Raw genomic sequence first — 25,428 nt, 5'->3', positions numbered from 1 at the left:
AAAAAAAAAAAAAGATAGTAGGAAGGGAAAAATGAAGGGGAAATCGGAGAGGGAGATGAACCATGAGAGACTATGGGCTCTGAGAAACAAACAGGGTTCTAGAGGGGAGGGGGTGGGGGGATGGGTTAGCCTAGTGACGGGTATTAAAGAGGGCACGTTCTGCGTGGAGCACTGCATGTTATGCACAAACAATGAATCATGGAACACTACATCAAAAACTAATGATGTAATGTATGGTGATTAACATAACAATAAAATTTAAAAAATAGGCAAGAATTATAACCTTAAAAAAAAAAGAATCATTGTTGATCCAAGTGAATGCTGATGCTTCCTGGATCCAAGAGAAAGAGACATTAGTCTCCATGTCCAAGATCAACATCTAATAAGTGTGATCCATGGACCACTTGGACTGACATCACCTGGGGGTTTTGCTGAAAATGCAGAGTGCTGGCTCTGCCCCAGTCTCATTGAGTCAGAATTTTAGAGGAAAGGGGCCCAGGTTCCCAGTTTAATAAAGCCCCCAGATGAATCTTAGCACACTGAAAGTCTTTGAACTATAACTGTAGGTGAGATGACAATAGCTGCCTCTTACTGCGCAGTTTTACCATATGCCCACGCCATGCTGAACCCTTCACACACTTGAACCTTACAGCAACCCTTGTGAGATAGATGATGAGGAAATCTCGCCTGAGAAAAATTAAGCTACTTGCCAAAGGTCACCCGGTCAGAAGTGGTGAAGCAGAACTTCAAACCAAATTCTGACCCCAGAGCCTGTGCTCTCAGCTATTGCTGCCTCCCACCAGGCTCTTTTCTCTGATCTTGGGCCCACCAAAAGTTTTCTGTGGGAATCGACCTCTCACTTGCCTTTTACGAGGCAGGTGTGTCTTAAGAGGATGTGAATATTCCAGTCATTGGGCAGAGACAGCTCGTCGTAAATTAATAATTAGTGTCTGGTCTATTCATTAACCTTTTTTCAGTTGTTGTCAATCAGTCCCAAATAATACTTGAGACCTATACTTGATATAAAAGTAGCTTGTGAAATTTCTGTACCTATTGTATGTATTCCTGTATTCTAAACCTTTGTTCCTAAGAGATTGAACACCTTCCCATTAGTGACAGGAACCTGCTCTGACATTGCTAGCCAGAGGGCAGGGTTCAGGGCCTACTCCTAGGAGAAGCTGATGGGTGCTGAGGGAGTGAAGAATAAACACAAGTTTCTATAGGGACTGTGGTTGGTGTGTGCTCACTTACCTTATTCAGTACTTTTAAGTCCTACAAGATAGGTTAGTCATCGATCCACAACCCCTTATTTTCAATTCTGAACCCAAAAGGCTCTGTAAAACAAGATTATTTTTTTTCTTAAGCTTGCAGCAAATTCATTTAGCAGCAAACCCTGACCTGAACTGATGGTGTGAGGCTGTTTATAATCCTTATTCATACTTTTTTTTTTAAGATTTTATTTATTTATTTGACAGACACAGCGAGAGAGGGAACACAAGCAGGGGGAGTGGGAGAGGGAGAAGCAGGCTTCCTGTGGAGCAGGGAGCCTGATGGGGGGCTCGATCCCAGGACCCTGGTATCATGACCTGAGCCGAAGGCAGACACTTAACGTCTTAGCCATCCAGGTGCCCCTATTCATACTTTTCAATGCAGAAATATTAATGCTCAATTACAAAGTGCTGCCCATACCTCACTGAGGATGTTATAAAGTGTATGGTGTGTGTGCCATGTTGTCTTTCTAAAATTTAAAGACATTTCCAAAAACATTTTTGGCCCTGAGAGTTTCAGATGAGAAAGTTGAAGTAATAACAGTTAAGTGTTTTCTCAACACGTTGCACCAAGTTACATAACTAGATTTTTAAAAAGGTCACATAAGCTTTTATTCAACTTTGCCACATTGTCATTTAAAGAGCCCACTGAGGGCACCTGGGTGGCTCAGTTGGTTAAGCGACTGCCTTCGGCTCAGGTCATGATCCTGGAGTCCCTGGATCGAGTCCTGCATCAGGCTCCCTGCTCGACAGGGAGTCTGCTTCTCCCTTGACCCTCCCCCCTCTCATGTGCTCTCTCTCTCATTCTCTCTCTCTCTCTCTCAAATAAATAAATAAAATCTTTAAAAAAAAAAAATAAAGAGCCCACTGAAAATCATTTAGCACATTCTTTGAAATAAGTCTGTTAGCTTTGCAAATACAGTTGTACAGTTGACCCTTGACAACACAGGTTTGAACTGTGTGGGTCCACTTACACAAGGATTTTTTTCTGATAGAGAACAGTAGTGTAAATGTATTTTATCTTCCTCATGATTTTTTTTTTAAGATTTATTTATGTGAGGGAGAGTGAGCGCTAGCATGGGGAGGGGGCAGAGGGAGAGGGAGAAGCAGACTCCCCACTGAGCAGGGAGCCCGATTTGGGGCGGGGGGCTCGATCCCAGGTGCCTGGGATCATGCCTGAGCGGAAGGCAGACACTTAACCCACTGAGCCACCCAGGTGTCCCTTCTCATGATTTTCTTAACATTTTCTTTTCTCCAGCTTACTTTATTGTAAGAATCTGGTATGTAATTCATATAAACATACAAAATATGTTAATCAACTGTTTATGTTCTCAGTAAGGCTTTCCAGTCAATAGTAGGCTATTAAAGTCTTGGAGGAGTCAAAAGTTATACATGGATTTTCGACTGTATGGGAGTTGGTGCCCCAACCCCATGTGTTCAAGGATCAACTGTATAGTTGTATAAAAAGCCCCAAGAAAAGTGGTTGTATTTTTTTGTTTTTTTTTTTTAAGATTTATTTATTTGAGAGAAAGAGTGAAAGTGGGAAGGGCAGAGGAGGAGAGAGAATCCCAAGCAGACTCTGCACTGAGCGTGGAGCCCAGTGCAGGGCCCAATCTTACGACCCTGAGGTTACAACCTGAACTGAAATCAAGAGTCAGATGCTTAACTGACTGGGCCACCCAGGTACCCAAGACATGACTTTAAAAACACTTTTCTTGGGGCACCTGGGTGGCCCAGTCCGTTAAGTGTCTGACTCTTGGTTTTGGCTCAGGTCATGATTTCAGGGTCGTGAGATTGGGCTCCACTTTCAGGTCAGAGTCTTGCTTAAGACCCCCTCTCTCTCTGCCCCTCCCCTGTGCGCACGCATGCTCTCTCAAATAAATAAATCAATCTTAAAAAATAAAAGTCATGTCTTGGGGCACCTGGGTGGCTCAGTCAGTTAAGTGTCCTACTCTTTAGGTCTTGATCTTAGGGTTGTGAGTTCAGACCCCACATTGGGCTCCACACGGGGCATGGAGCCTAGATAGATAGGTAGGTAGGTAGGTAGGTAGATGATAGAATGAATTTAAAGCCGTGTCTTTGGTCTATTACCATTTGATCATTGGTGATGCTTCGAACCTACCTTTTTTCCTCTTTCTAGTTGTGTTCCAGGGAAATATTATGAATATTTCATTTGAAATATATACTGTGTTTCTTTGTCTTCTGGTAGAGTTGAGTAGGAATCAATGTAATTTAACACTGAGGCATGAAGACTGTGATTATTCCCCTTTATCCTTGGCCATTTAGAAAGCAATTTTAGCATTACCAGAATAAATAATCTGGCAAATTTCTCATGAATGAGGAGGATTATGGTGATAACACTCTCACAATATTAAAAATAACAAGAGTCTTTGAATCATAGTAAGCTAAATATCTCCTTCTGGTTAAATTAATGTTATTTTCCCAATTTTTTAGTCCAGAATGGCTTATGTGGAGAAAAAATTTGATCTTTTTTCAAGCAAAAAGTCATCTAAAATTCTCTACTTTAGGCTTTATTTCTGTAAAACATGGTATTTTTGCTTAAACGTCGATCATGTGTTCCATTGCTTTTTCTCTTGTGGGGTTGTCAGTCTCACTTTAGATTTTCTTGTTGAATATTAATTTTATGCATGTATTATGCTTTGTAAGAGTAGACCAGCCTCATGATACATAGGATGTTGGTAAGCATTCAGAAAAGTAAGCATATAAAGGATGGCCTGTACTTATTTCCTATTAGACAAGTATTTTAATTGGGATTTAAACTTTTTCTTCACATAAACCTGTGGTATTGTGATATAATGAAAATCATGTATTTGATCTTCGTCTCTAGTTCCTGGCACAGAGCTTCTAAAACACTCGGAATTTCCTGAGTGATATGATGGGAACTGGTTGCCAGAAGGAATACAGCCATGTTATTAGAGGGTTAGAACCATCAGTCCAACCCCCAGCCTGTGGGGGGAGGGGACAGGGGCTGGAGATTGAGGTCAGTCACCATGGCCAGTGATTTCATCAGTCGTGCCTATGCAGTGAAGCTTCAATAAAACCCTGAAACAAGGAACACATGAACGTGCTGGGAGGGTGGTGCGTCTGAAGAGGGCGTGGCAGCGCAGCACTACTCTTCACCCCCATACTTGGCCCTGTGCATCTCTCCCATGTGGCTCTTCCTAAGTCAGTCAGTGGAAGTAAAGTGATTTCCTGAGTTCTGTGAGTCATTGTAGTGAATTATCGAACCTGAGGGGAGATTGTGGAAACCTTCAAATTTGCAGCTGGTTGGTCAGAAGAAGTGCAGGTCTTGGAGCTGGTGTCTGAGGTGGGACAGTGCTATAGGACCAAGCCCTTCTAACCTATGGGGTCACTACAGGTAGGTAGTGTCAGAATTGAATTGTAGGATACCCAATTGGTGTCAGAGAATCAGAGAGTCGGTGTTAGAACGCTGCAGGTATTTTGTCTGTTTAATGTATAACCTGGTCACAATCATTTTCTCTTACAGTATCTGACCAAGCAGGTGGAGCTTCTACGGCAGATGAATGAACAGCATGCAAAGGTTTATGAGCAATTAGATGTCACAGCGAGGGAACTGGAAGAAACAAATCAAAAGCTAGTTGCTGACAGCAAGGCCTCACAGCAAAAGATTCTGAGGTAAATTTTCTAGAATCCATTGAGGAAGCCCTAGGGGGAAGTCATTTAGTATAAACTAGAAGAGAATGTGGCTGTGGTGGGTTTGAGTCAATATGGGGTACGGTTTAATTTAATTCTTTATGGAGAATAGAGATTAAATAGAAGTCCTTTCCAATTAAGAAAGCCCAGTTTGAGTGGCTGGCAACTAATCTCTACTCACTGCTTATGCCCTTAATTTAATATGACAAGCAGCAAATGGCTTCTGTCTGTTCCTCATAGTCTGACCGAAACAATCGAATGCCTACAAACCAACATTGATCACCTCCAGAGCCAAGTGGAGGAGTTGAAGTCATCTGGCCAAGGAAGAAGGAGCCAGGGGAAACGTGACCAGGAGAAATCGGCACCCAGCTTCTCGTGTCTGAAAGAGCTGTACGATCTCCGCCAGTAAGAGCCCGCCCTTCTGTGGCATTGATGAGCAGGGGAGCATCTCACGGCTGTGACACATCCTGGACTCCAATAGATTAAAAGTACCCTTTTATGAATGCTACTCGGCAATTAGACTACCAGTGGTTTGAGCAAAACCACTTAAACATACAACTGATAGAGTTTTTGGGTATTAGTAATTCTGCAAAAATTTATTTTTGAAAGCTTTGGGAATATTCATTTCAATGCTTTTCATGTGTTAGGTCTTAGTTTAAGTTAAGGTGCAGTATTTCTGATAGACTACAGGTTTTGGGGTTGTATTTCACATTAGAGTAGAAAAAATCGAGATATCAATGAAACAAGTTTTTTCCTACAGAAATGCCTTTATACTTTAGAGTTAAGAGACTGAATATTTAAAAACTACTACTTGGGCGCCTGGGTGGCTCAGTTGGTTAAGCGACTGCCTTCGGCTCAGGTCATGATCCTGGAGTCCCGGGATCGAGTCCCACATCGGGCTCCCTGCTCAGCGGGGAGTCTGCTTCTCCCTCTGACCCTCCCCCCTCTCATGTGCTCTCTCTCTCATTCTCGCTCTCTCAAATAAATAAAATCTTAAAAAAAAAAAAAAAAGAACTACTTCTTGAACACCTATTTTATGGCAGGTGCTATGCCAGACATGAGGAGTGGTGAGCAAAATAGACCCAGTTCCTGCCCTCATACTTTCAGTCTCAGGGAAAGGCCGATACAAATCATCACACAAATAAACACAGGTAAAAGTTACCTACGACTCTGCACGGGAGAGCTACTGGCTTCTGCATTTGGTGGCTCTCAACCTTGACTGTTCATCAAGTCACTTTGGAGTTTTTCAAACAGAAATACCAATGAGTGCCTCAGGCCTAAATCAGGATCTCTAAGTGCTGGTAAAAAGCTGCCCAGGTGATTCTGATATGCAGCCAAGGTTGAGAACCACTGAGCCTTTCTAATTTCCTTGACATGTATCAGTCATATATCTGGGCTTTGAAGATGAGTGTTCTGTAGTACTTTTATTTTTTTTTTCTTTTTAAAGATTTTATTTATTTGTCAGCACAAGTAGGGGGAACGGTAGGCAAAGGGAGAAGCAGGCGCCCCGCTGATCAGGGAGCCCAGTGTGGGGCTCAATCCCAGGACCCCGGGATCATGACCTGAGCTGAAGGCAGATGCTTAATCAACTGAGCCACCCAGGCGCCCCTCTGTAGTACTTTTAATGGTTAAAAAAAAATAGTCACAAAAATTATGTTTTCTTACGTGTATTTATTTGCTAGCTTTACAGTTTCATTCTAACCACTGCTCTAGCGTAGAATAGGCAAAAAATTGATCACTGTCACAGTTCCTCAAAAATACTGAGTTAAAAAGTCTCCCTCTTTTCATTCCCAGTTGACCTGTGTAACATATATACATTTTTTTTTGGTGATATGTTCTTTTCAACATTTTTCTTCTAGACACTTTGTGTATGATCATGTGTTTGCCGAGAAGATCACTTCCTTGCAAAGTCGGCAAAGCCCTGATGAGGAAGAAAATGAGCACTTGAAGAAAACAGTGACGGTGTTGCAGGCCCAGCTGAGCCTGGAGCGGCAGAAGCGGGTGACTCTGGAGGAGGAATATGGGCTTGTGCTCAAGGAGAACAGTGAGCTGGAGCAGCAGCTGGGAGCCACGGACGCCTACCGAGCGCGGGCGCTGGAATTGGAGGCTGAGGTGGCAGAGATGCGGCAGATGCTGCAGTTGGAGCACCCTTTTGTGAACGGCGTCGAGAAGCTGGTGGCAGACTCTCTGTTCATCCCTTTCAAAGAACACAGCCAGAGCCTGCTGGATGAAATGTCCGTGCCGGTGCCGGAAGCACACCGAAAGCCTCTCAAGCGCAGCAGCAGTGAGACGGTGCTCAGCACCTTGGCAGGGGGGGACATCGTGAGGGGCCACGAGGAGACCTGCATCCGGAGGGCCAAGACCGTGAAGCAGAGGGGCATCTCCCTTCTGCATGAAGTGGACACTCAGTACAGTGCCCTGAAGGTGAAGTATGAGGAGCTGCTGAGGAAGTGCCAGCAGGAAGAGGACTCCCTGTCCCACAAGGCGGTGCAGACCTCCAGGGCTCTAGCCAAAGACCTGGCCGGGACGAACGTCCAGCCTGAGGCCAGCACCAGCAGCTGGGAGCCAGCCTCTGTTTCACCAGAGCCCGTCAGTTCCCCCACCACCACGACACCTCCGGAATACAAAGCGCTCTTCAAGGAGATCTTTAGTTGCATCAGGAAAACTAAGCAGGAAATAGATGAACAGAGAACAAAATACCGATCTCTTTCCTCTCATTCCTAATTCAACCTCCAGCTCTATTACTAACTTGTCTGTCTGCTTTCACCTCTCTCTCCCACTCTGACAAGTGTTTGTAAACCCCACAGCCTGATAGTGCTCATGACGTTTGCCTCGTTGTTTGGCTTACTTAGCAGCTGCTAACAACAGTGGGGAAAGAAGGTGGCTGCTGGTGTCAGTACTATAATCCAGTTCCATTTAAGCTCCTCAGAAAATCCCACGACAGACTGGCCTCTGGCTGGTGCGCTGATTAGGTTGTGATTCCTTGAAAAGCCCTAGAACCAGTGGATGGGTAGATCCATGCTCCTAAGGGAAGCACGCCTGGAGTTACTATAGTATATAGTACATAGTGTATGGTTTATAGGGGCAAAAGGGCAGAGTTAAAACTAAGGCAACTCCTACCACCTCCTTGCTTCTCAAAACTGTAGAAGTCAGATGGCTGCCCAACTGAAGTAGCTTTCACAAACACTGTTGGATACTGTGAATTCATTAAGAAGAATGTCCAGGAGAAAGCAGGGGTCTATCCAAAATAAATGGCATTAACAAATACTCCAAGCCTTGAGCTTTGTTACATCTGCTACCAGTTGAGCTGTGACTGACAAGTCATCATAATGCATCTAAATCCAGCTGATACCAAACTGAAAGGCAAGCTTTGGTTTGACCACAGTCAGCTTGTTCGCATAGGCCCTAGAGGGCCTCCACCCCCTCCTTCAGATGTTTGTACTCAAAGCTGTAGTGGTTAGCATAGGCAAGTATGTAAATCATTCTTAAAGTCAAACTAAAGACGCAAGATCAAACCCCTCACTCCTACTGTGTTGTCTGAGCTGAGCTGACAGCCACAAGCTGCCCTTACTCAGTTCCTGTGGTTCCTAGAAATGTTTTTGACTTGCTGCAGAAATTCCTGTCTGCTACTTTACTGAACAGTATTGTTCTGTGGGAATCTACTCATCTTCTCACTTGCATACTTTTAATTTAAAACTATTTAAAAGAACTGAAGATCCAGTTATTGTATATATTTTTCTAAAAACCAAATAAAACTACCTATGAAAATGAACAAATGGATCACTTGCTTATTTTAAGCTGAAGCCCTCTTACTGTTATAACCAACTGTCCATTTTTTTTTCCAGCAGATAGCTCTGAGATTTGATCATGATTTATTTCTATTTTTTCCCTTTCTTTGGGATTCTCATATTGTGTTCATTAGAATATATGATTGAAAAATACTTTCAAATGAATATACTTTATATATAAATGTTCACTATTTTAGAAATGTCAGACCTGGTTCTGAATTAGTAGCATTTGACTCAAAACATTTGATCATTCAATCATGGGAAAGACACTTTGCAGTATTTAAACATGAAAATGAGCACTAAATCTAAATTTTGCTTTCATTTTGAGAAACAATACAAAGAGTTTGTAAAGGAAGTCACCTTGTTTGACCTCCCAGCTCCTCCCCAGGATCAACTAGTTACTAGTTCCTTGTATATTCTTCCAAAATATTCTGTGCATACGTTAGTACATGAGTATGTTTTGATCAGCCTATATTTTTTTTGAAGATATTTATTTATTCATAGAGAGAGAAGCAGAGGGAGAAGCAGGCTCCCCGCTGAGCAGGGAGCCCGATGCGGGACTCGATCCCAGGACCCTGGGATCATGACCCGAGCTGAAGGCAGACGCTTAACCATCTGAGCCACCCAGGCGCCCCGATCAGCCTATATTCTTAAACAAAAGCGTATGCACCACCAGCTGCCGGCACTGTAGCTTCTGGTTTTCACCAAACTATGCATCTTTGAAACATTTGTCTGACCATCTACATTCTTTGATAGTACGATAGTATCACATCTGGTTAGAAACTCCACATGTACATTTAACCAGTGGGTACATGGGTACAGTTGAGGAAAGAAGGTGCCCGCTCTATAACCCAGTTATGTTTAAGCTCCTCAGGAAATCCCATGACAGACTGGCCCTCTGGCTGGTGCGCTGATGTCTCGTGTGTGTGTGTGTGTGTGTGACATAGATGCATATATCTCATGTATATAGCCATATATAAGAATCCATTTAAGTAGTCCCTGTATCTCTGGACATTTACGAATCTAGAAGATAAACCATTAGAAGTGAAGTAAAAAGGAGCATTTTGCTATGACTGTCAATTTACTGATCCCCCTGCCCCCACCAGTATGGGAGGATGCCCAGTGAAGTTTCTGACCCTTACCAAACTAACGGAAGAAAAGTGGGGTTTCGTTGTGGTTTAAATTTCATTTATTAAGGTTGAATATTTTATAATCTGTTAAAAGGCCATGTGTATTATCTCTCACCTATTTTTCTTTTTTAAAAAGATTTTGTCAGCACAAGCAGGGGTAGTGGCAGGCAGAGGGAGAGGGAGAAGCAGGCTCCCCACGGAGCAAGGACCCCAATGTGGGACTCGATCTCAGGACCCTGGAATCATGACCTGAGCCAGAGGCAGACCCTTAACCAACTGAGCCACCCAGATGCCCCTGCCTATTTTTCTTATTTAAGAGCTCTAGCACTGAGGAAATTCATTTTGTAATTAGAAATTACAAATATTCTGTTTATCTTAATTTTACCTTATTGGCATTTTTGTCAAGCAAAATTTTTATGTGGTTATATTAATCTTTTAATACTTTTTTGTTTTTGACAGATGTTTGATCCACCTGAACTTCATTTTTTTCTTTTTATTGTGGTAAATATACACTTAATACAATTACTATCTTAACCATTTTTAAGTGTATAATAAAGTGTTGCTAAATAAATTCACATTCTTGTGCAACTATCACTACCATTCATCCCCATGACTCTTCATTTTTAAACATGAAACTAGGCCCCTTCAACTCCCCATTTTCCCATTCTCCCCTTCCCCCGTCTGTGGCAACTACCATTATACTTTTCTGTCTTAATGATTCTGTGTACACTAAGTACCTCATGGAAGTGGAATCATGCAGAATTTGTCTTATTTCACTGAGTATAATGACTTGGAAGTTTCATCCGTGTTGTAGCATATTGAGTTTCCTTTTTAAGGCTGAATACTATTGTAAATGTGTGTGCCACATTTTGTTTATCCACCCATCAGTGGACACTTGGGCTGTTTACATGTTTTACCTATTGTGACTAATGCTGGTATGAACATGTGTGTACAAGTATGTCTTTGAGGTCCTGCTTTCAATTCTTTTGAATATATACTCAAGTGGAATTGCTGGATCATATGGTAATTCTGTTTTTAATGTTTTGTTTTTTTAAGATTTTATTCATTTGTCAGAGGGCATGCACAAGCAGGGAGAGTGACAGGCTGAGCAAGGAGCCCGATGAGGGACTCGATCCCAGGACCCTGGGATCATGACCTGAGCTGAAGGCAGACGCTTAACAGACTGAGCCACCCAGTATTACTTTTGAGTAATATTGATATTTTAACAATATTAACTCTTCCAATCTACGAGCATAAGATGTGTTTCCACTTATTTATGGCTTAATTTTCTTTAAACAATGTTTTATTTTCATTGTTTGAAATCTTTCCCCTCTTTGGTTGAATTAATTACAAGGTGTTTCAGTGCCTGGCTGGCTCATTTGGAGGAGTGTGACTCTAGATCTCGGGGTTGTGAGTTCAAGCCCATGTTGGGTGTAGAGTCTACTTAAATTAATAAACTTCAAAATAATTACTAAGTGTTTCATTCTTTTGATGGCATTTTAAATGGAATTTTTTTTTTTTTTAAGATTTTATTTGACAGAGACAGACACAGTGAGAGAGGGAACACAAGCAGGGGGAGTGGGAGAGGGAGAAGCAGGCTTCCTGCAGAGCAGGGAGCCCAATGTGGGACTCGATCCCAGGACCCTGGGATCACGACCTGAGCTGAAGGCAGACACTTAACGACTGAGCCACCCAGGCGCCCCTAAATGGAATTGCTTTCTAATTTCCTTTTAGGATTGTGCATTGTTAGTGTATAGAAATGCAACTATTTTTTGTGTGTTGACTTTGTATCCAGCTACTCTGCTGAGTTCATTTATTCTGACAGGTTTTTTTTTTGTGGAATCTTTATAGAGTTTTCTGCATATAAGATCATATCATCTGCAAGTAGAAAATTTTACTTCTTCCTTCCCAATCTGAGTGACTGCTGTTCGTTTTCCTTGCCTAATTGCTTTGGCTAGAAATTTCAGTACCGTTAAATTAGAAGTGGTTAAAGCAGGCATCTTTCCCTTGTTCCTGAACTTTGAGTAAATGCTTTCATTTTTTCAATACTGAGTTTGATGTTCACTGTGGATTTTTCATATATGGCTTTTATTATGTTGAAGTAAGTATCTTCCTAGTTCATTGGGTTTTTTTTTTTTATTATGTTAGTCACCATCATTAGTTTTTGATGTAGTGTTCCATGATTCATTGTTTGTGTGTAGCACCCAGTGCTCCATGCAATATGTGCCCTCCTTAATACCCATCACTGGGCTAACCCATCCCCCCACCCAAGTGTTCTTTTTCTTTTTAACCATGAAAAGATGTAGTATTTTGCCATATGCTTTCTCTGCATCATTTGAGATGATCATGTGGTGGTTTTTCCTTCATTCTGTTGATATGGCATTATTGTGTTGATCAGTTTTTATTTTTTTTTTAATTTTATTCATTTGTCAGAGAGTGAGAGCACAAGCAGGGGGAGTGGCAGGCAGAGGGAGAAGCAGGCTCCCCACTGAGCAAGGAGCCCGATGTGGGACTCAATCCCAGGATCCTGGGATCATGACCCAAGCCAAAGGCAGACGCCCAACTGACTGAGCCACCGAGGCATAACTGTTGATCAATTTTTATATGTTGTACCAACCTTGCATTCCAGGAATAAACCCCACATTATCATGATGTGTAATCCTTTTAATGTGCTGCTGAATCCTATTTACTGGTATTTTGTTGAGGTTTTTTGCATTAGTGTTCATAAGGGATATTGGTTTATAGTTTCCTTGTAGTGTCTTTGGCTTTAATATCAGGGTAATGCTGGCTTCATAGACTGAATTAGGAAGTGTTCCTACCTCAGTTTTGTTTTTTTGTTTTTGTTTTGTTGTTAAGATTGAGAAGGATTGGTAATAGTTTTTTTTTTTTTTAAGATTCTAATTATTTGACAGAGAGAGACAGAGGGAACACAAGCAGGGGGAGTGGGAGAGGGAGAAGCAGGCTTCCTACAGAGCAGGGAGTGGGCTCAATCCCAGGACTCTGGGATCAATGACCTGAGCTGAAGGCAGACGCTTAACGACTGAGCCACCCAGGCGCCCCAGATTGGTATTAGTTCTTTAAGTGTTTGCTCAAATCCACCAGTGAAGCCATCAGGTCTAGGGCTCTTTATTTGTTGGGAGATTTTTTTTTATTACAGGTCTACTCGGATTTTCTGTCTTTGTGATTTAGTCTTGGTAGGTTTTGTGTTTCCAGGAATTTGTCCCTTTGACCTAGGTTATCTAACTTGGCATACTGTTGTTCGTAGTTCACGCTCTCTCGTGTGCTCTCTCTCATAGCAATGTCTGTTGTGGTTTGTAAATTTTTTTTTTAATTTTTAAAAAAGATTTCATTTTATTTTTTTAAATTAATCTCTGCACCCAATGCAGGGCTCAAACCCACAACCCTGAGACCAAGAGTTTGCATGCTCCACTGATTTAGCCAGCCAGGTGCCCCAGTATAGTTTTTTTTTTAACTGAAGTATAACTGGCACATAGTGTTGTGTTAGTTTCAGGTATAGAGCATGCTGATTTGAGAATTCCGTATATTACTCAGTGCCTACAACCACAGTACTCTCCTAGAGTCCTTTTTATTTCTGTAAAATCTCCACTTTCATTTCTGATTTTAGTAATTTGAGTCTTCTCTCTCTCTTTTAGTCTATCTAACAAGGTTTTTCAATTTTTTTTATCTTTTCAAAGAACCACTTTTTGTTTCATTTGATTTTTCTCTAATGTTTTTGTATTCTGTGTTTCATTGATCTCTAAGTCTTTATTATTCCCCTCACTTGGGGTTTAATACTTTAAAAAAAACTAAAAAAGTTTCTTTAGTTGTAAAATCAGGTTGTAGATTTAATATTTTTTTTTTTAGATTTTTACCCAACATGGGCCTCAAACCCACAACCCCAAGATCAAGAGTAAAAAGCTCCACCAACTGCACCAGCCAGATGCCCTTCTTTCTTATTTTTTAAGGTAAGCATTTATAACACTAAATTTCCCCGTAAGCACTACTTTTTCTGTGTTCCATAAGTTTTGGGATGTTGTATTTTCATTTTCATTCATGTCTTAAGTATTTTCTAATTTCCCTTTGATTTCTCTGATCCATTGGTAATTTAAAAGTATATTGTTCACAATTTGGTGACTTTTCCAATTTTTTGTTACTGATTTCTAAATTCATCAAGGAAGATAGTTTGTATGATATCTTTTAAGATCTGTTGAAACTTAATTTGTGACTTATGGTCTCTCCTTAAAAATGTCCTATGTGCCCTTGAGAAGAATGTGTATTCTGTTGTGTAGAGTGTGCCTTATATGTTGGCTTATTGTGTTAAATCCTCTGTTTCCTTAGTTATCTTCTGTCTGGTGGTTCTATCCGTTATTGTGAATGGGGTATTAAAGTCTCCTAATTTCCCGGAATATCTTTTCTCCATCCTTTCAATTTCAACCGTTTGTGTCATTGGATCTCAAGTGAGTCTCTTGTAGACAGCATCTAGTTCAATCGTGTGTGTGTGTGTGTGTGTGTGTGTGTGTGTGTGTGTGTGTGTGTGTGTGGTTTTTTTTTTTTTTAAGATTTTATTTATTTATTTGACAGAGAGAGACACAGTGAGAGAGGGAACACAAGCAGGGGGAGTGGGAGAGGGAGAAGCAGGCTTCCTGCTGAGCAGGGAGCCCGATGCGGGGCTCAATCCCAGGACCCTGGGACCATGGTATCATGACCTGAGCCCAAGGCAGACGCTTAACGACTGAGCCACCCAGGCGCCCCATCAGATGGAATGATTTCTATCATCTTATCTTCAAGTTTGCTGATTCTTTCTTCTACTTGCTCAAATCTGCCTTTGAATCCCTCTAGTGAATTTTTCATTTCCATTACTGTGCTTTTCAGTCCCAGAATTACTGTGGTTTTCTCTTTAGTTCTATCATTTCCATTTTGTTCACACATTTTCTTGACTGTCTCTACATCCTCTTGTTCTTTTGAGGTCTTTAAAACACATTGTCTAAAGTCTTTGTCTACTATATCTGCCATTAGGTCTTTCAGGGACAGTTTCTGTTTTTTTCCTTTGAGTGCCCCATATTTTCCTCGTTTTCTATGCATTGTGATTTTTTCAACAGCAGACATTTGAGTCTGATAATGTTGTAACTCTGGGAGTCAGATTCTCACCCTTTTCCAAGTTGTGCTGGTTTTACTGGTTATTGTTTTTGTTCCTTAAATTGTTGCAGGCTGTGTCTGTGCTGAGGATTAGCCTGAGGTGTAAACCTAAGGTCTTCTCAGGTCTTTTCTGAGCCTCTCCCTGGGCATGCATAGTCACTTTCTAGTTTTCTCTGTATATGCAATCAATTTTTAAAAAATATCCTAGTTTTTAATGTCTCCCCAAAGGGGAAAAAGTGAAAAATGTACGAAGTGGGGTGGGGAGCATGCCAGTGCTTTAAATCCTACCCTGGCAGTCAATTCAGCCTCAGCTGGAGAAACTTACAACAATGGGGGGAGGTGACACCGGCTGCCCGCCCCTGCACCTCTGGCCAGAAGCAGCAGTCAGCATACATTTCTGATATTTCAAGAGTCTTTTTGCCCACCCAGGTTCCTGCAAGCTGTTGCAAGCTGCTCCATGAATATGGCTAGTGGTGGGGTACTTGCTACTGTGCTAGGAGCCGAAGTTGACGCAAATTGCCGGCAATGGACAGTCCTGGTTCTCCCTGGAAGTTACAGGCCTTTAGACTCTGGAGTTCTAAAATGGTTACATCAGACCAATTCTGCCTGTTCAATTGGTGTCTAGGTCCGGAGAGATTTCTGGTGCTTCTCATTCCACCATCTTTCCAGAATCTTCTTAAACTTCACCTATTCCTCATCACTTGAAATCACCTGAATCAGTACTAAATTTCTACATGAATTTGAACCTGTTTCTGTTCTAGGATTTGGTTTTTTTGCATCTATGGCAGTTTTTAATTGCTGTTATAGCTTGATATTTTCCTGTTAAGAGACTATTGCCCTCATTGCTCCTTCAGAATTTCCTTTTTTTTTCCCCCATTTTTTCCTACATGAACTTTAAAGTTAGCTTGTCTGGTTCTTGGGGGTAAATGGTTATTGGGATTAAGTTTAAAAATTGGTTAAATTAAGTACAGACTATAACACAGAGACTTCGATCCAAAAACATGGTTTTATGCCTTCCCATTTGTTCCAGTGGTCTTTGTGTCCCAGTTTTCAAATTTTTATCACTTTAGGTCCTACAGATTTTAGAAGGTTCACCTCCTGAATATTCTTTCCTTTTGTTAAAACATATATATATACACACACATATATAATCTGTATATGTTTTATTATTTTTAAGATTTTATTTGAGAGTGCACACACACAAGCAGGGGGAGGGGCAGAGAGGGAGAAGCAGACTCCCCGCTAAGCAAGGAACCCAACTCGGGGTTCCACCCCAGGACCCTGGGATCATGACCTGAGCAGAAGGCAGATGCCTAACCAACCGAGCCACCCAGGCCTCTATACCCACTGTGGGGCTTGAACTTATGACTCCAAAATCAAGAGTTGAATGCTCTTCCAACTGAGCCAGCCAGGCCACCCCACCTCTGTTATATTTTCTAACTGTAGTTGCATGTAGGAAAGCCACTAACTCCAGTTATTATGTTGAATGTTTTTCAGAGTAGCTTTTAGTTGATTCTGTTGACATACCTGAAAAAAAAGTTTTGTTTCTGTTTTTAAGTAATCTCCATACCCAACATGGGGCTTGAACTCAAACCCCCGAGACTGAGTCACATGCTCCACCAAACCAGCCAGGCAACCTGAAGGTTTTGACTCCTTGTCTAACTTTTTTGTTGGACAAAACTAATTTGTCTAAATGTTTAATTGTAACTTAATCCTTTGTCTAAATGCTCCAAGTAGTATACCCAGGATATTAACTATGGTGAGTAAATATCTCAAACCTAAGGAGTATGTGGAGTGTTTGATTTAGCAGGTTAACTTTACCATTTTAATGAGGTTAATGAGAATCCACCTACTCCTATTTTAAGAACTTGTATCTGAAATGAATTGTAGATCTCAATCCCAGAGATGATTTTCCCCCCCTTATCATTTGGCTTATTCTTGGTATGAGCTGCATTGTAGATGCCCTGACACCACCCTTGCATTTCTTTTTTCTTTTTTTTCAAAGATTTTGTTTATTTGACAGAGACACAGCGAGAGAGGGAACACAAGCAGGGGGAGTGGGAGAGGGAGAAGCAGACTCCCTGCCGAGCAGGGAGCCCGATGTGGGGCTCGATCCCAGGACCCTGAGATCATGACCTGAGCTGAAGGCAGACGCTTTTTAACGACTGAGCCACCCAGGCGCCCCACCACCCTTGCATTTCTGTGACAGTAAGTTATTTCCAATATCTTCACCCTTTGCAAGACATCTTAGGGTGGTTATTTTTTTAACATGCTACTGCAATCTGCTACTAAGGATTTTAATTCCTATCATGCTTTGTCAGGTTTTAAATCAATACTTCAGAAGCTATTTGGAGGCTCATTACATGCTTAAGTTTAACCCTTGCATTTGTCATAAAGATGTGATCATAGTTCAACCATGAAAATACCTGTACCTTTTCTTCTCTAATAACTGGTCTGTTGTAATTTTCTTTCCAACCAGTTTTAAGGCTTATGTCATTTTCCTTCATCGGTTGGTATACCTTACATTAATTTTTACACCTTATTTTTGTTTTTAACAACTATTTCCTATATTCCTTAAGTTTATTTACTTTCCTATTTGAATTTAGTGTTTAACTCCTCCATCCTTATTGGTGTGTTTCAGGCTATGACTCCCCATGAGCCCCATCATTCCCTGTGGTCACTCTCCATGACGAGTCTCCCCTTTATAAGGGGCTCATACAAGAGATGAACAAACTCTCAGTCAACTTCAGAAATTTTTTTACTCTTTTCAGGCTCATGTTTGTTAACAATTAGTACCAAGAACATAATATACCACCATCCTGTTAAACTACATTACCAAATATTAGATGTTTTTCTTTTTGGTGGTGGGGCATGCACACGCCATCACCTAAACCTTCAGATAGTGGCTCTAAGTGCCCAAACCAGATCGTGGAAAACCCCTCAGGTAGCAGAATTTCACATCTTGCCCACCCCAACTTACTCTGAATTTTTCTTTTTTCCTAATCCTCTAGGGCTGCACGATCCACCAAGGTCGCCATTAGCTACATGTTCCAAATGAGTGCTTACACTGTGGCTGGTCCAAATAGCAAGTGTCCTAAGTATAAAGTGCCAGATCTTGAAAACTGAGTATTTTACATTTTTTATAGTAACATTTTTTATTATATATTGCTGTTTTAGCTATTAGGCTAAATAAAATATATTTTTACCAGTTTCTTTTTACTATCTCAATAAAGGACATAGATGACTGCACCGTTCTCCCAGGCAGTGCTAAGTTCTCCCTCCATCCGTCGGCTCCCTTCCCTGATGCCGTGCGAGGCTGAGCGCACACACAACACTGCCTTCCTGTAACCCTTAGAAGACAGTAGCACCATGATGCCAGGTTAGTGTTAGTATTTATTTTAAAAATACACAAAATATAAATTTTTTACATCAAAGTGTGATAACCTCACTTATACATTGTTCCATACTTACCTGGTTTGGTTTGTATCCTTATGCAAACATTTATAGATGGATTTGAGTCTGATTTTTTGCTAGGATTCATGTAAACAGCTGAAACTGCTACATAAAATTGTCTTAAAAGGTAAGGTGGCCACAGAAACCCAGCAGTGAAACAATTCGATTTGGTTTAATGAAATTGGCAGAAGTCTTAGCAGATAGATAATCGAGGACTAAATACTGGCTTCTAGGCGTTTTAAATATTTAAAACCTTGAGGTTTTCTTCATCTTGTAAACATAACTTTGAAAAGTAAAATATTAAACCATGATTTTCATCAGCCTGCCTGTGGTCAGTATACACTCTCTTTATTACGAGAATGAACCAAATAATAAGCAAAATACATCAAGAATTTCAAATTATACTGTAATGAAGGTCCCGGCTGCCCTCTGTCCTGGGAGCGATCTAACTTCAGCTGACCCTGCCCCTGGCTGAGGAAGATCCCCGCTGGCTGCCAGACAGCACACCGCCCCAGCCGCGACATGGTCAGTTCCTCTTGCTCCGGGTCTTCCGAAGCAGCAAGACCACTGGCACCTCCGCCGGCTCCGCCGTCCTTCCTTGGGCTTGGCGTCACTGGGTTAGTGGTTTGTGACTACTGTCAAGACTGTACCGTCCCTTTAAGGTACCACATGCCGCCATAGCTTACACAGCAGTCCTGGGAAGAGAGAGGAACGTGTTAAGGGCAGACTTTAGCAGGAAAGGCAGCTACTGCGTCCTGTGCAGAACGCTACAACCCAGTGTCTGATTAATGGACGGAGCACAAATGGGAAACCAAGGGCTGCCCTATCACGGTGCTGCGGTAGCTCTCAGGGGCTCTGAAAAATGAGGAACCATAAATGAATGTGCTTTGCAAGCACAAGATTAAAAAAAAAAAACTGTCCATAAGTGGACCCAGAACAGAGGTGTCTCATAAATAGCACCAGGTTACGCCCTCGGATGTCTGAGGTCATCACGATGCAAAGAAACGGTTAGCAGCTTTCCGTGTTTCAGGGTTTTTGCAAACACGGTATTTTGTACCACAGTCAATTCATAAAAGCATTATAAGTAGTATACTTAGGTACTTTCATATACTTGACAAATATTCCTTTTTAAACTAAATTTAACTTAAAAATTGATTCTACTGAAATCAAGTGGTATAAGATTCAAAAGGGGAGGGGAGCCGGGACTCTCAGGCCCGGTCACCTCAAGGGATGACCCACTAGATTATTTTTTGAAGGTGGCATCCACATCTCACTCAGTTCAGTCCTTCTGCCCGCACCCATCATCATCAAGTGGAGACCCCCTGGCTGGGGAGTGGGCCGAATTTAAGAAACACACTGCAGGCCTCCACCTGAGATGGGGAAGAGACTGACAACACAAAGCAGGTTTACCTTTAGCACTTTATCCACCTCCTGTTTACTCAGATCCTCTCCACACTCTTGAGTCAGCCGTGACTGGATCATGTTCCGGCGTACCCGGTAATTTTTGGAAAAGATTTCAAGCAAAACCTGTCGGTGCTTTAGTAGCAAAAATATGTTATTGTGGAAAACAGTCACCTAAAAGAGAACCCCGGGGGCACCTGGGTGGCTCAGTCATTAAGCATCTGCCTTTGGCTCAGGTCATGATCCCAGGGTCCCGGGATCGAGCCCCGCATTGGGCTCCCTGCTCCGCGGGAAGCCTGCTTCTCCCTCTCCCACTCCCCCTGCTTGTGTTCCCTCTCTCACTGTGTCTCTGTCAAGTAAATAATCTTAAAAAAAAAAAAAAGAACAAGAAATCCAAAGCTATGGACCGAACTCCACACTGCAGTCTGTGTACACCCGGGACTTGACTTGTTTAAAGATGAATACATCTGACCAATCGGTCATCCCGAGGCCCCAAGAAGAGAAAAGCCAGGGACGTGCTGGCAGAGGAAAAGCAGTTTAGACTTGGTGTTTCATGGTAATTAGGAGGCAGGGTAAGATACCATCTAAGCTGTGAAGACAGGGCCGGAAAGCTTTGTCATGTATATTTTAAAAAGTAATTGTCAAATCCTTTGAATTTCCTACTCTGTCAGGACTAGAAAACTCCGATGCCATGTCTTCTAGCCAAGAGCATGCAGGCTAGCTAGCTCAGGACTGCTCTTGCGCTGGGGCCCCTGCCGAGGCCTTTGGGGGGGGGACACTCCCCACTTCCTCCCCACCCCTTAGGGATAGGACCTGGGAAAGGGCAGACTAGTATTTTAGCAGTTTAATCTTCATCCTTAACGTTTAGGCAAGTTCATGATTTAAGGAAAATTCTGGACCTCAGGGTCCATGAGCATACTAGACAAGACACTGGTGCTGGTTTAACTCCTGCTATTTTGTTCACTGGACACTCGGGACCCTTCCTGCCTGGGTGTGAGAGGAGGCAAAATGGACCAATTTCTCTTAGAAACCAGCACCCGAGATCTGGTAAGAACTCCTTTTAATTCTTACTGCCAGAGGCCACGTGAGAAATGACCATCACTGGTTCCTGAGCCTGGCTCGATGGCAGAATTCTCTGGAAGGTGGCTCAGTTGGTGAGGCATCTGCCCAGGGTCCTGAGATCGAGTCCTATGTTGGGCTCCCTGCTCAGCGGGGAAGCCTGCTTCTCCCTCTGCCTCTGCCCCTCCCCCTGCTTGTGCTCTCTCGCTCTCTTCCAAGTAAAAAAGCTCCTACAGAGCTGAACTAAATCTCTGGCGTCAGTGCTAGGAGCCTACATATGTTTTTTAAGAGAGGATTCTAATGCAGCTCATCTAGACCGGCAATCGGGAACCACTGGTTTCGGCTCAAAGGACGGGCCCATCCAGCCTGTTTAGCAACACATAGAGACACGGAGCCAGAATATCTAAAATTGGGAGTGGCTGGAAAACCTGAAGCATACATTCTGTGCTCTGGGTCTCCCTAAAGGCCTCACCCCACCTCCCTGCTCTTGGGGAGACAGAAGAGGTCACCTTACCTGATCGCTCATGTCTCCAGACTCCCAGAGGGCGAACACCTTCTGCTCATCTGGGGACGCAGCGGTCTGGGGGGGAAACTAAGCAAGGCCTGGGTGTGGGTTGTCGGTCTTTCCCCCCCGGGGCCCCCCTGCCCCCCCCCCCCCCCCACGAGCAGTGTGCATGAGTCCCATTCAGGGAGTGAGCCCATGTGAGACCAGAGGTTCCAATTCCAGCTCCCGCCACTCCCTAGGGCCTCAGTGGGACGGAGCAGGACCCACCCAGCCCGAAGCCCCCAGATTCACTGGACAAGGAGGGAAATCTGTTTTCTGTTGCTCCCGACAGCTTGGCATCGGCTCCCCTCCATCAACCAGTATCGCCCTACCCTAAACATAAGCCCTCAGACATGTCCTGAGCGGCACTCCCACCCCCATACTGCCCTGGGAGTATCCTGGGGATTCCTTCCAACCCCTTCCCTCAAGGGCTGCGTCAGTACAGGTGAGAGGCCCTGCCTGACTCCCAAGCAACCCACACCACTTGGTTCAGCAGGGTCCGAAGGTGGACCAAGAGAAGGGGGCCAGGCTCAGGGCACCTGGTAGAGCAGTTTCCAGCCTTGACCCCACAACACAAGCAACAGTGGGAGGTCCTACCACATAAAGCCCCTGGAGGACTATAACCATATGGTCTCATTTGATCAAGGTGCTGCAGCCTCCCACTCTGCAGGGGGAGAATCCAGCTTAGAGTTTACTCAGTGTCTGGGTCACACATCTAATACGTAGCAGAACCAGGGTTAAATTCAAGTCCGTGAGTCTACTCACTCTCCCTGGACCTCAGCACCCCGAGGCCGGACACATCGGACGTCTTTTCCTCCACAGACAGGACCATTCTATATGGTCCCTACATCAGGATCAGGGGGAGGGAAGTCAACGGGAGCAGCAGAGAGGGGCCATGGTCTCCCAGGACACCAGCCCCACCAAGAGGAAGGAGTGGGACAAAGGTGACTGAGAGCAGCCTACTTCACACCTCTCTCCCAACCACCCCAGCAGCCCAAGATGGCCTAGCTAACCCTGGGCAGGCGCCCCCTCCCCTGCCTGGCCCAGCTCCGAGAAAGGGGAGCCTGGAGCTAACTAGGCCCACTTGCTGGGCGGGCAAGGGTGGCTCCAAATAGGGCAGGGCCCCCAAGCCCTGGTACCTTTCATAGGAAACTGCACCACGGAGGCTCCCTGCCACGAGGGCCAGATCTCCTGGGACAGCCTAGCCAGCACGGGATCCAGGGCCTCTCGTCCTAGTTTCTGTGTCTCACATATACAAAGATGGCCCTCGCCTCAGATCCCCGGAGGCTGCAGGTGCTTCTGACCTTGGACTGCAAACGTCGAGGCTGTCTTAAGAGGCAGCTGCAGCTGCAGCCCCACCCCAGTCCTGTTTGCTGCCAGGTCTGGGCAGAGCCTGGGGGGAGAGACTGAGCAGCACCACTTCCTGAAGCCCCAGCCTGGCCCTCTCCACCCTCAGCTGCTCCGGGGGCAGCTTCCACTCCAGGGCCCCTGCCAATGCTGGGACCAGAAGCCTGGGCTGTGGGTGGCTCGCGCTGCCACCTGCAGGCCCCGCAGCAGAAATGCTGAGCACGCCAGTCAGCTAATCTCTAGCCAGGGAGGCCTGCCCGAGCCAGGGCACGAGCCATGGGCTCGGGTCAAAGGGGCAGCGCATCTCAGGTAAAGCAGAAAAGATTTCAGCCCTGCAGTCACTATACTGAGGTTCCAGTTCCAGCTCTACCACCTCCTGGGTATACGACCTTTACACAAGCTCATTTCACGTCTTTGAAGGTCGGTTTCGACACCTGCAAATTGCAAAAATCAAACGATGACAGAAACGAACTCAGCCTGAGAAACGGCAGGGCTGACGAGGCCCTGCACTGACCAAGGCCCTGCTGTAGGCCAAGCTACGGGTGAGCACCTTCGGACATCTCCAGGGGCCCTTACCCAAGTCCTAGGTACCAAAGCCAGCATTTGCCCACGTGAGACGACGAGGCAGAGCCCAAGAGGCCCAAGATCACACAAAGCCAACCCACGAGAGCCAAGATTCAGACCAAGGTCAGCACTCCTCCCGAGTTCCCATGCAACCTCTAAACAACTGGTTCCCCCAAAGCAAGAGGGGCACAGGCCACTCCAGAGGGACCCCGCTTGTTGCCTTTCTGCCAGGAAAGGGGCTGCCTGCCCAGGAGCCCTCCTGAAAAGCAGAGGGTGGCCTCGCGTGTACGCACATCCAGAGGCGCGGCTCTACTTACAGGCACCAGGATCTGCTTGCAACCGGCGGCCAGCACCGTGTCCTGCAGCATGCGGTCCGAGATGCCGCTGAACAGCGTGTGGCCAGGGGGCAGGCTGGCCAGATGCAGGTTGAAGAGGCGCTTGAGTTCACTCAGCGTGAGCACGAACTGTCTCTGGAAGGTGGCCTCCACGAAGGCCCTCAGTTCCCGGGCCACGGGGGTGCTGGCGCAGCCTGGCAGTGGGTGCCCGTTGAAGCTGTCCCCGCCGGCCGCCCGCCCGCTAGGCAACCCGTTGGCCAGCCTGTTGTGGAGGCCGCCACCGAGAGAGGTGTCCATGGGCTCCTCGTCTTCCTCTGCATCTTGATCTTCCTCGTCCTCTCCCTCACTCATGGGCTCCTCCTTGATCCGCACGCCAGGCAGGACCGCGGACACCCGCATCTGCTCCTTCCTCCGCTGCAGCTCGCGTTCCAGCAGTGCGTGGTTCTGCTGGGCCTTGCTTTTGGCCGCCTGGACCCGCTGGTCCCCAGAGAGCAGTGCAGCAGACCCTGTGGGGAGAGGAGCGCTGTTCTGGAGGGCTCAGGGACAGCGCAGAGAAGGGCCCTCCGCCCCCCGACAACCCCCACCAGCCCGACGGGGGGCACCCTGCTCCCCAGAGGAAGGGCCCGGGAACAACGCCGGCCAGCCAGGGCTGAAGCACGCTGCGGTCCTGCCTTTCACCCCCACCGGACTTGGGAGGGATGGAGCTCCCCCTGCCACAAGGAAAGAGACAGAAGTGGGGAAAATCAGAATCCCACGTTGGGAGAGCCAAACCAGGACGGGTTACTGCTGAGTCCCTGCCAGTTCCTCCTGTCCCACCGCCACCTTCTGCCGACCTAGGAAGGCCTGCACCCCAGCACAGCCCCAGAGTTCAGAAGCCCTCAGTCCCCGAGGCCAAGCCTTAAGCTGAGGTCTGTGGGGAAGGGGGAGGAAGGCACAGAAAGGACACCCAGTGGTGAGAGCCACACAGCCCCCTCCGGCCCGAGCCCTGACAAGCCCCCGCAAAGCAGGCCTCCCAGAGCCAGGGCTGGGTTAGGGGCCGGCCCAGTCCAAAGCACCTTGCACACCTGATTGTCCATCTGGCTTCTTTGGCAAGCCTTCCTTCACAAGATTATACACTTTTTCTAATCTGAAAAGAAGAATAAACTCTCTTAACTTTACAGTACGTCCCCTGTCACCGTCGAGGCAGGGACATCCTGGTGACTAAGATGCTGTGTGCACGGAGCCCGGCTGGCCCTCCCCACAGCGCACAGGCCCCACGCCCACCGGGAGCCGCCGGGCTGGGGCGGACAGCGGTGACCCACAGGAGCCCAGGCTCCTGCTCCCTCAGCCCCTCACAAACAGACACGCCAGCTCTGATTAGCAGGGGCAGCTGTACCAGGTCTGCACTGGGGGGTTCTGGGATCGAGCCACAGTGCCCACTGGAGGGGAGGAAGGGGTGCATGGGGCCCCAAGCGCGCCTGGGGGGCAAGGTGGCTATGGCCTGGCCAGCAAGCCCTTACTTGGCCTGGATGCCTGTCCACAGCATATGCTGCCGCTGGACCACGTCTGGATGTTTCTTGATGAAGTCCCCATCGGAAGGCAGTATGAACTCCCAGCCTTTGTTGACCCTCACCACAGCCATGTGCTCTAGGAAGTCCTTCACGTCCTCCGTGCAGAGCTGGGGGCAGGACAAAGGTGAGCCCCACAGGCCTGAGAGCCACCCGGACGGCCCGGACCTCCGACCAACAG

The 25,428-nt window shown here is 45.3% G+C and overlaps 2 protein-coding genes across 5 annotated transcripts in view; one reads left to right on the top strand and one right to left on the bottom strand.

The window, feature by feature from the left end:
- The window catches only part of CDR2 (cerebellar degeneration related protein 2), a 28,852-nt gene extending 20,139 nt beyond the window's left edge, over positions 1 to 8,713 (top strand). The window contains exons 3-5 of the mRNA XM_025855468.2: positions 4,777 to 4,925; positions 5,184 to 5,348; positions 6,803 to 8,713. Of these exons, the coding sequence (XP_025711253.1) occupies positions 4,777 to 4,925; positions 5,184 to 5,348; positions 6,803 to 7,667 (1,179 nt within the window). The 3' untranslated portion in view covers positions 7,668 to 8,713. The remainder of the gene's footprint in view (positions 1 to 4,776; positions 4,926 to 5,183; positions 5,349 to 6,802) is intronic.
- Positions 8,714 to 18,781: 10,068 nt separating this feature from the next.
- The window catches only part of POLR3E (RNA polymerase III subunit E), a 30,062-nt gene continuing 23,415 nt past the window's right edge, over positions 18,782 to 25,428 (bottom strand). For 3 of the 4 annotated variants that reach the window (XM_025855428.2, XM_025855429.2, XM_073888007.1), the window contains 6 exons: positions 25,200 to 25,357; positions 24,756 to 24,826; positions 23,683 to 24,206; positions 21,425 to 21,502; positions 19,861 to 19,986; positions 18,782 to 19,145 (listed from right to left, as the gene is read on the bottom strand). In XM_025855428.2, coding sequence (XP_025711213.1) covers positions 19,089 to 19,145; positions 19,861 to 19,986; positions 21,425 to 21,502; positions 23,683 to 24,206; positions 24,756 to 24,826; positions 25,200 to 25,357 — 1,014 coding nt within the window. In that variant the 3' untranslated portion in view covers positions 18,782 to 19,088. The remainder of the gene's footprint in view (positions 19,146 to 19,860; positions 19,987 to 21,424; positions 21,503 to 23,682; positions 24,207 to 24,755; positions 24,827 to 25,199; positions 25,358 to 25,428) is intronic. The other variant, XM_025855430.2, reaches the window with a different exon arrangement.

This window comes from Callorhinus ursinus, unplaced genomic scaffold, assembly GCF_003265705.2.
Source record: "Callorhinus ursinus isolate GAN/ISIS: 27379988/994484 unplaced genomic scaffold, GSC_fseal_2.0 scaffold85, whole genome shotgun sequence".
NCBI classification, from domain to species: Eukaryota; Metazoa; Chordata; class Mammalia; order Carnivora; family Otariidae; genus Callorhinus; species Callorhinus ursinus.
The sequence above is the reverse complement of the archived record's forward strand: the minus strand, read 5'-3'. Positions and strand labels throughout refer to the sequence as shown.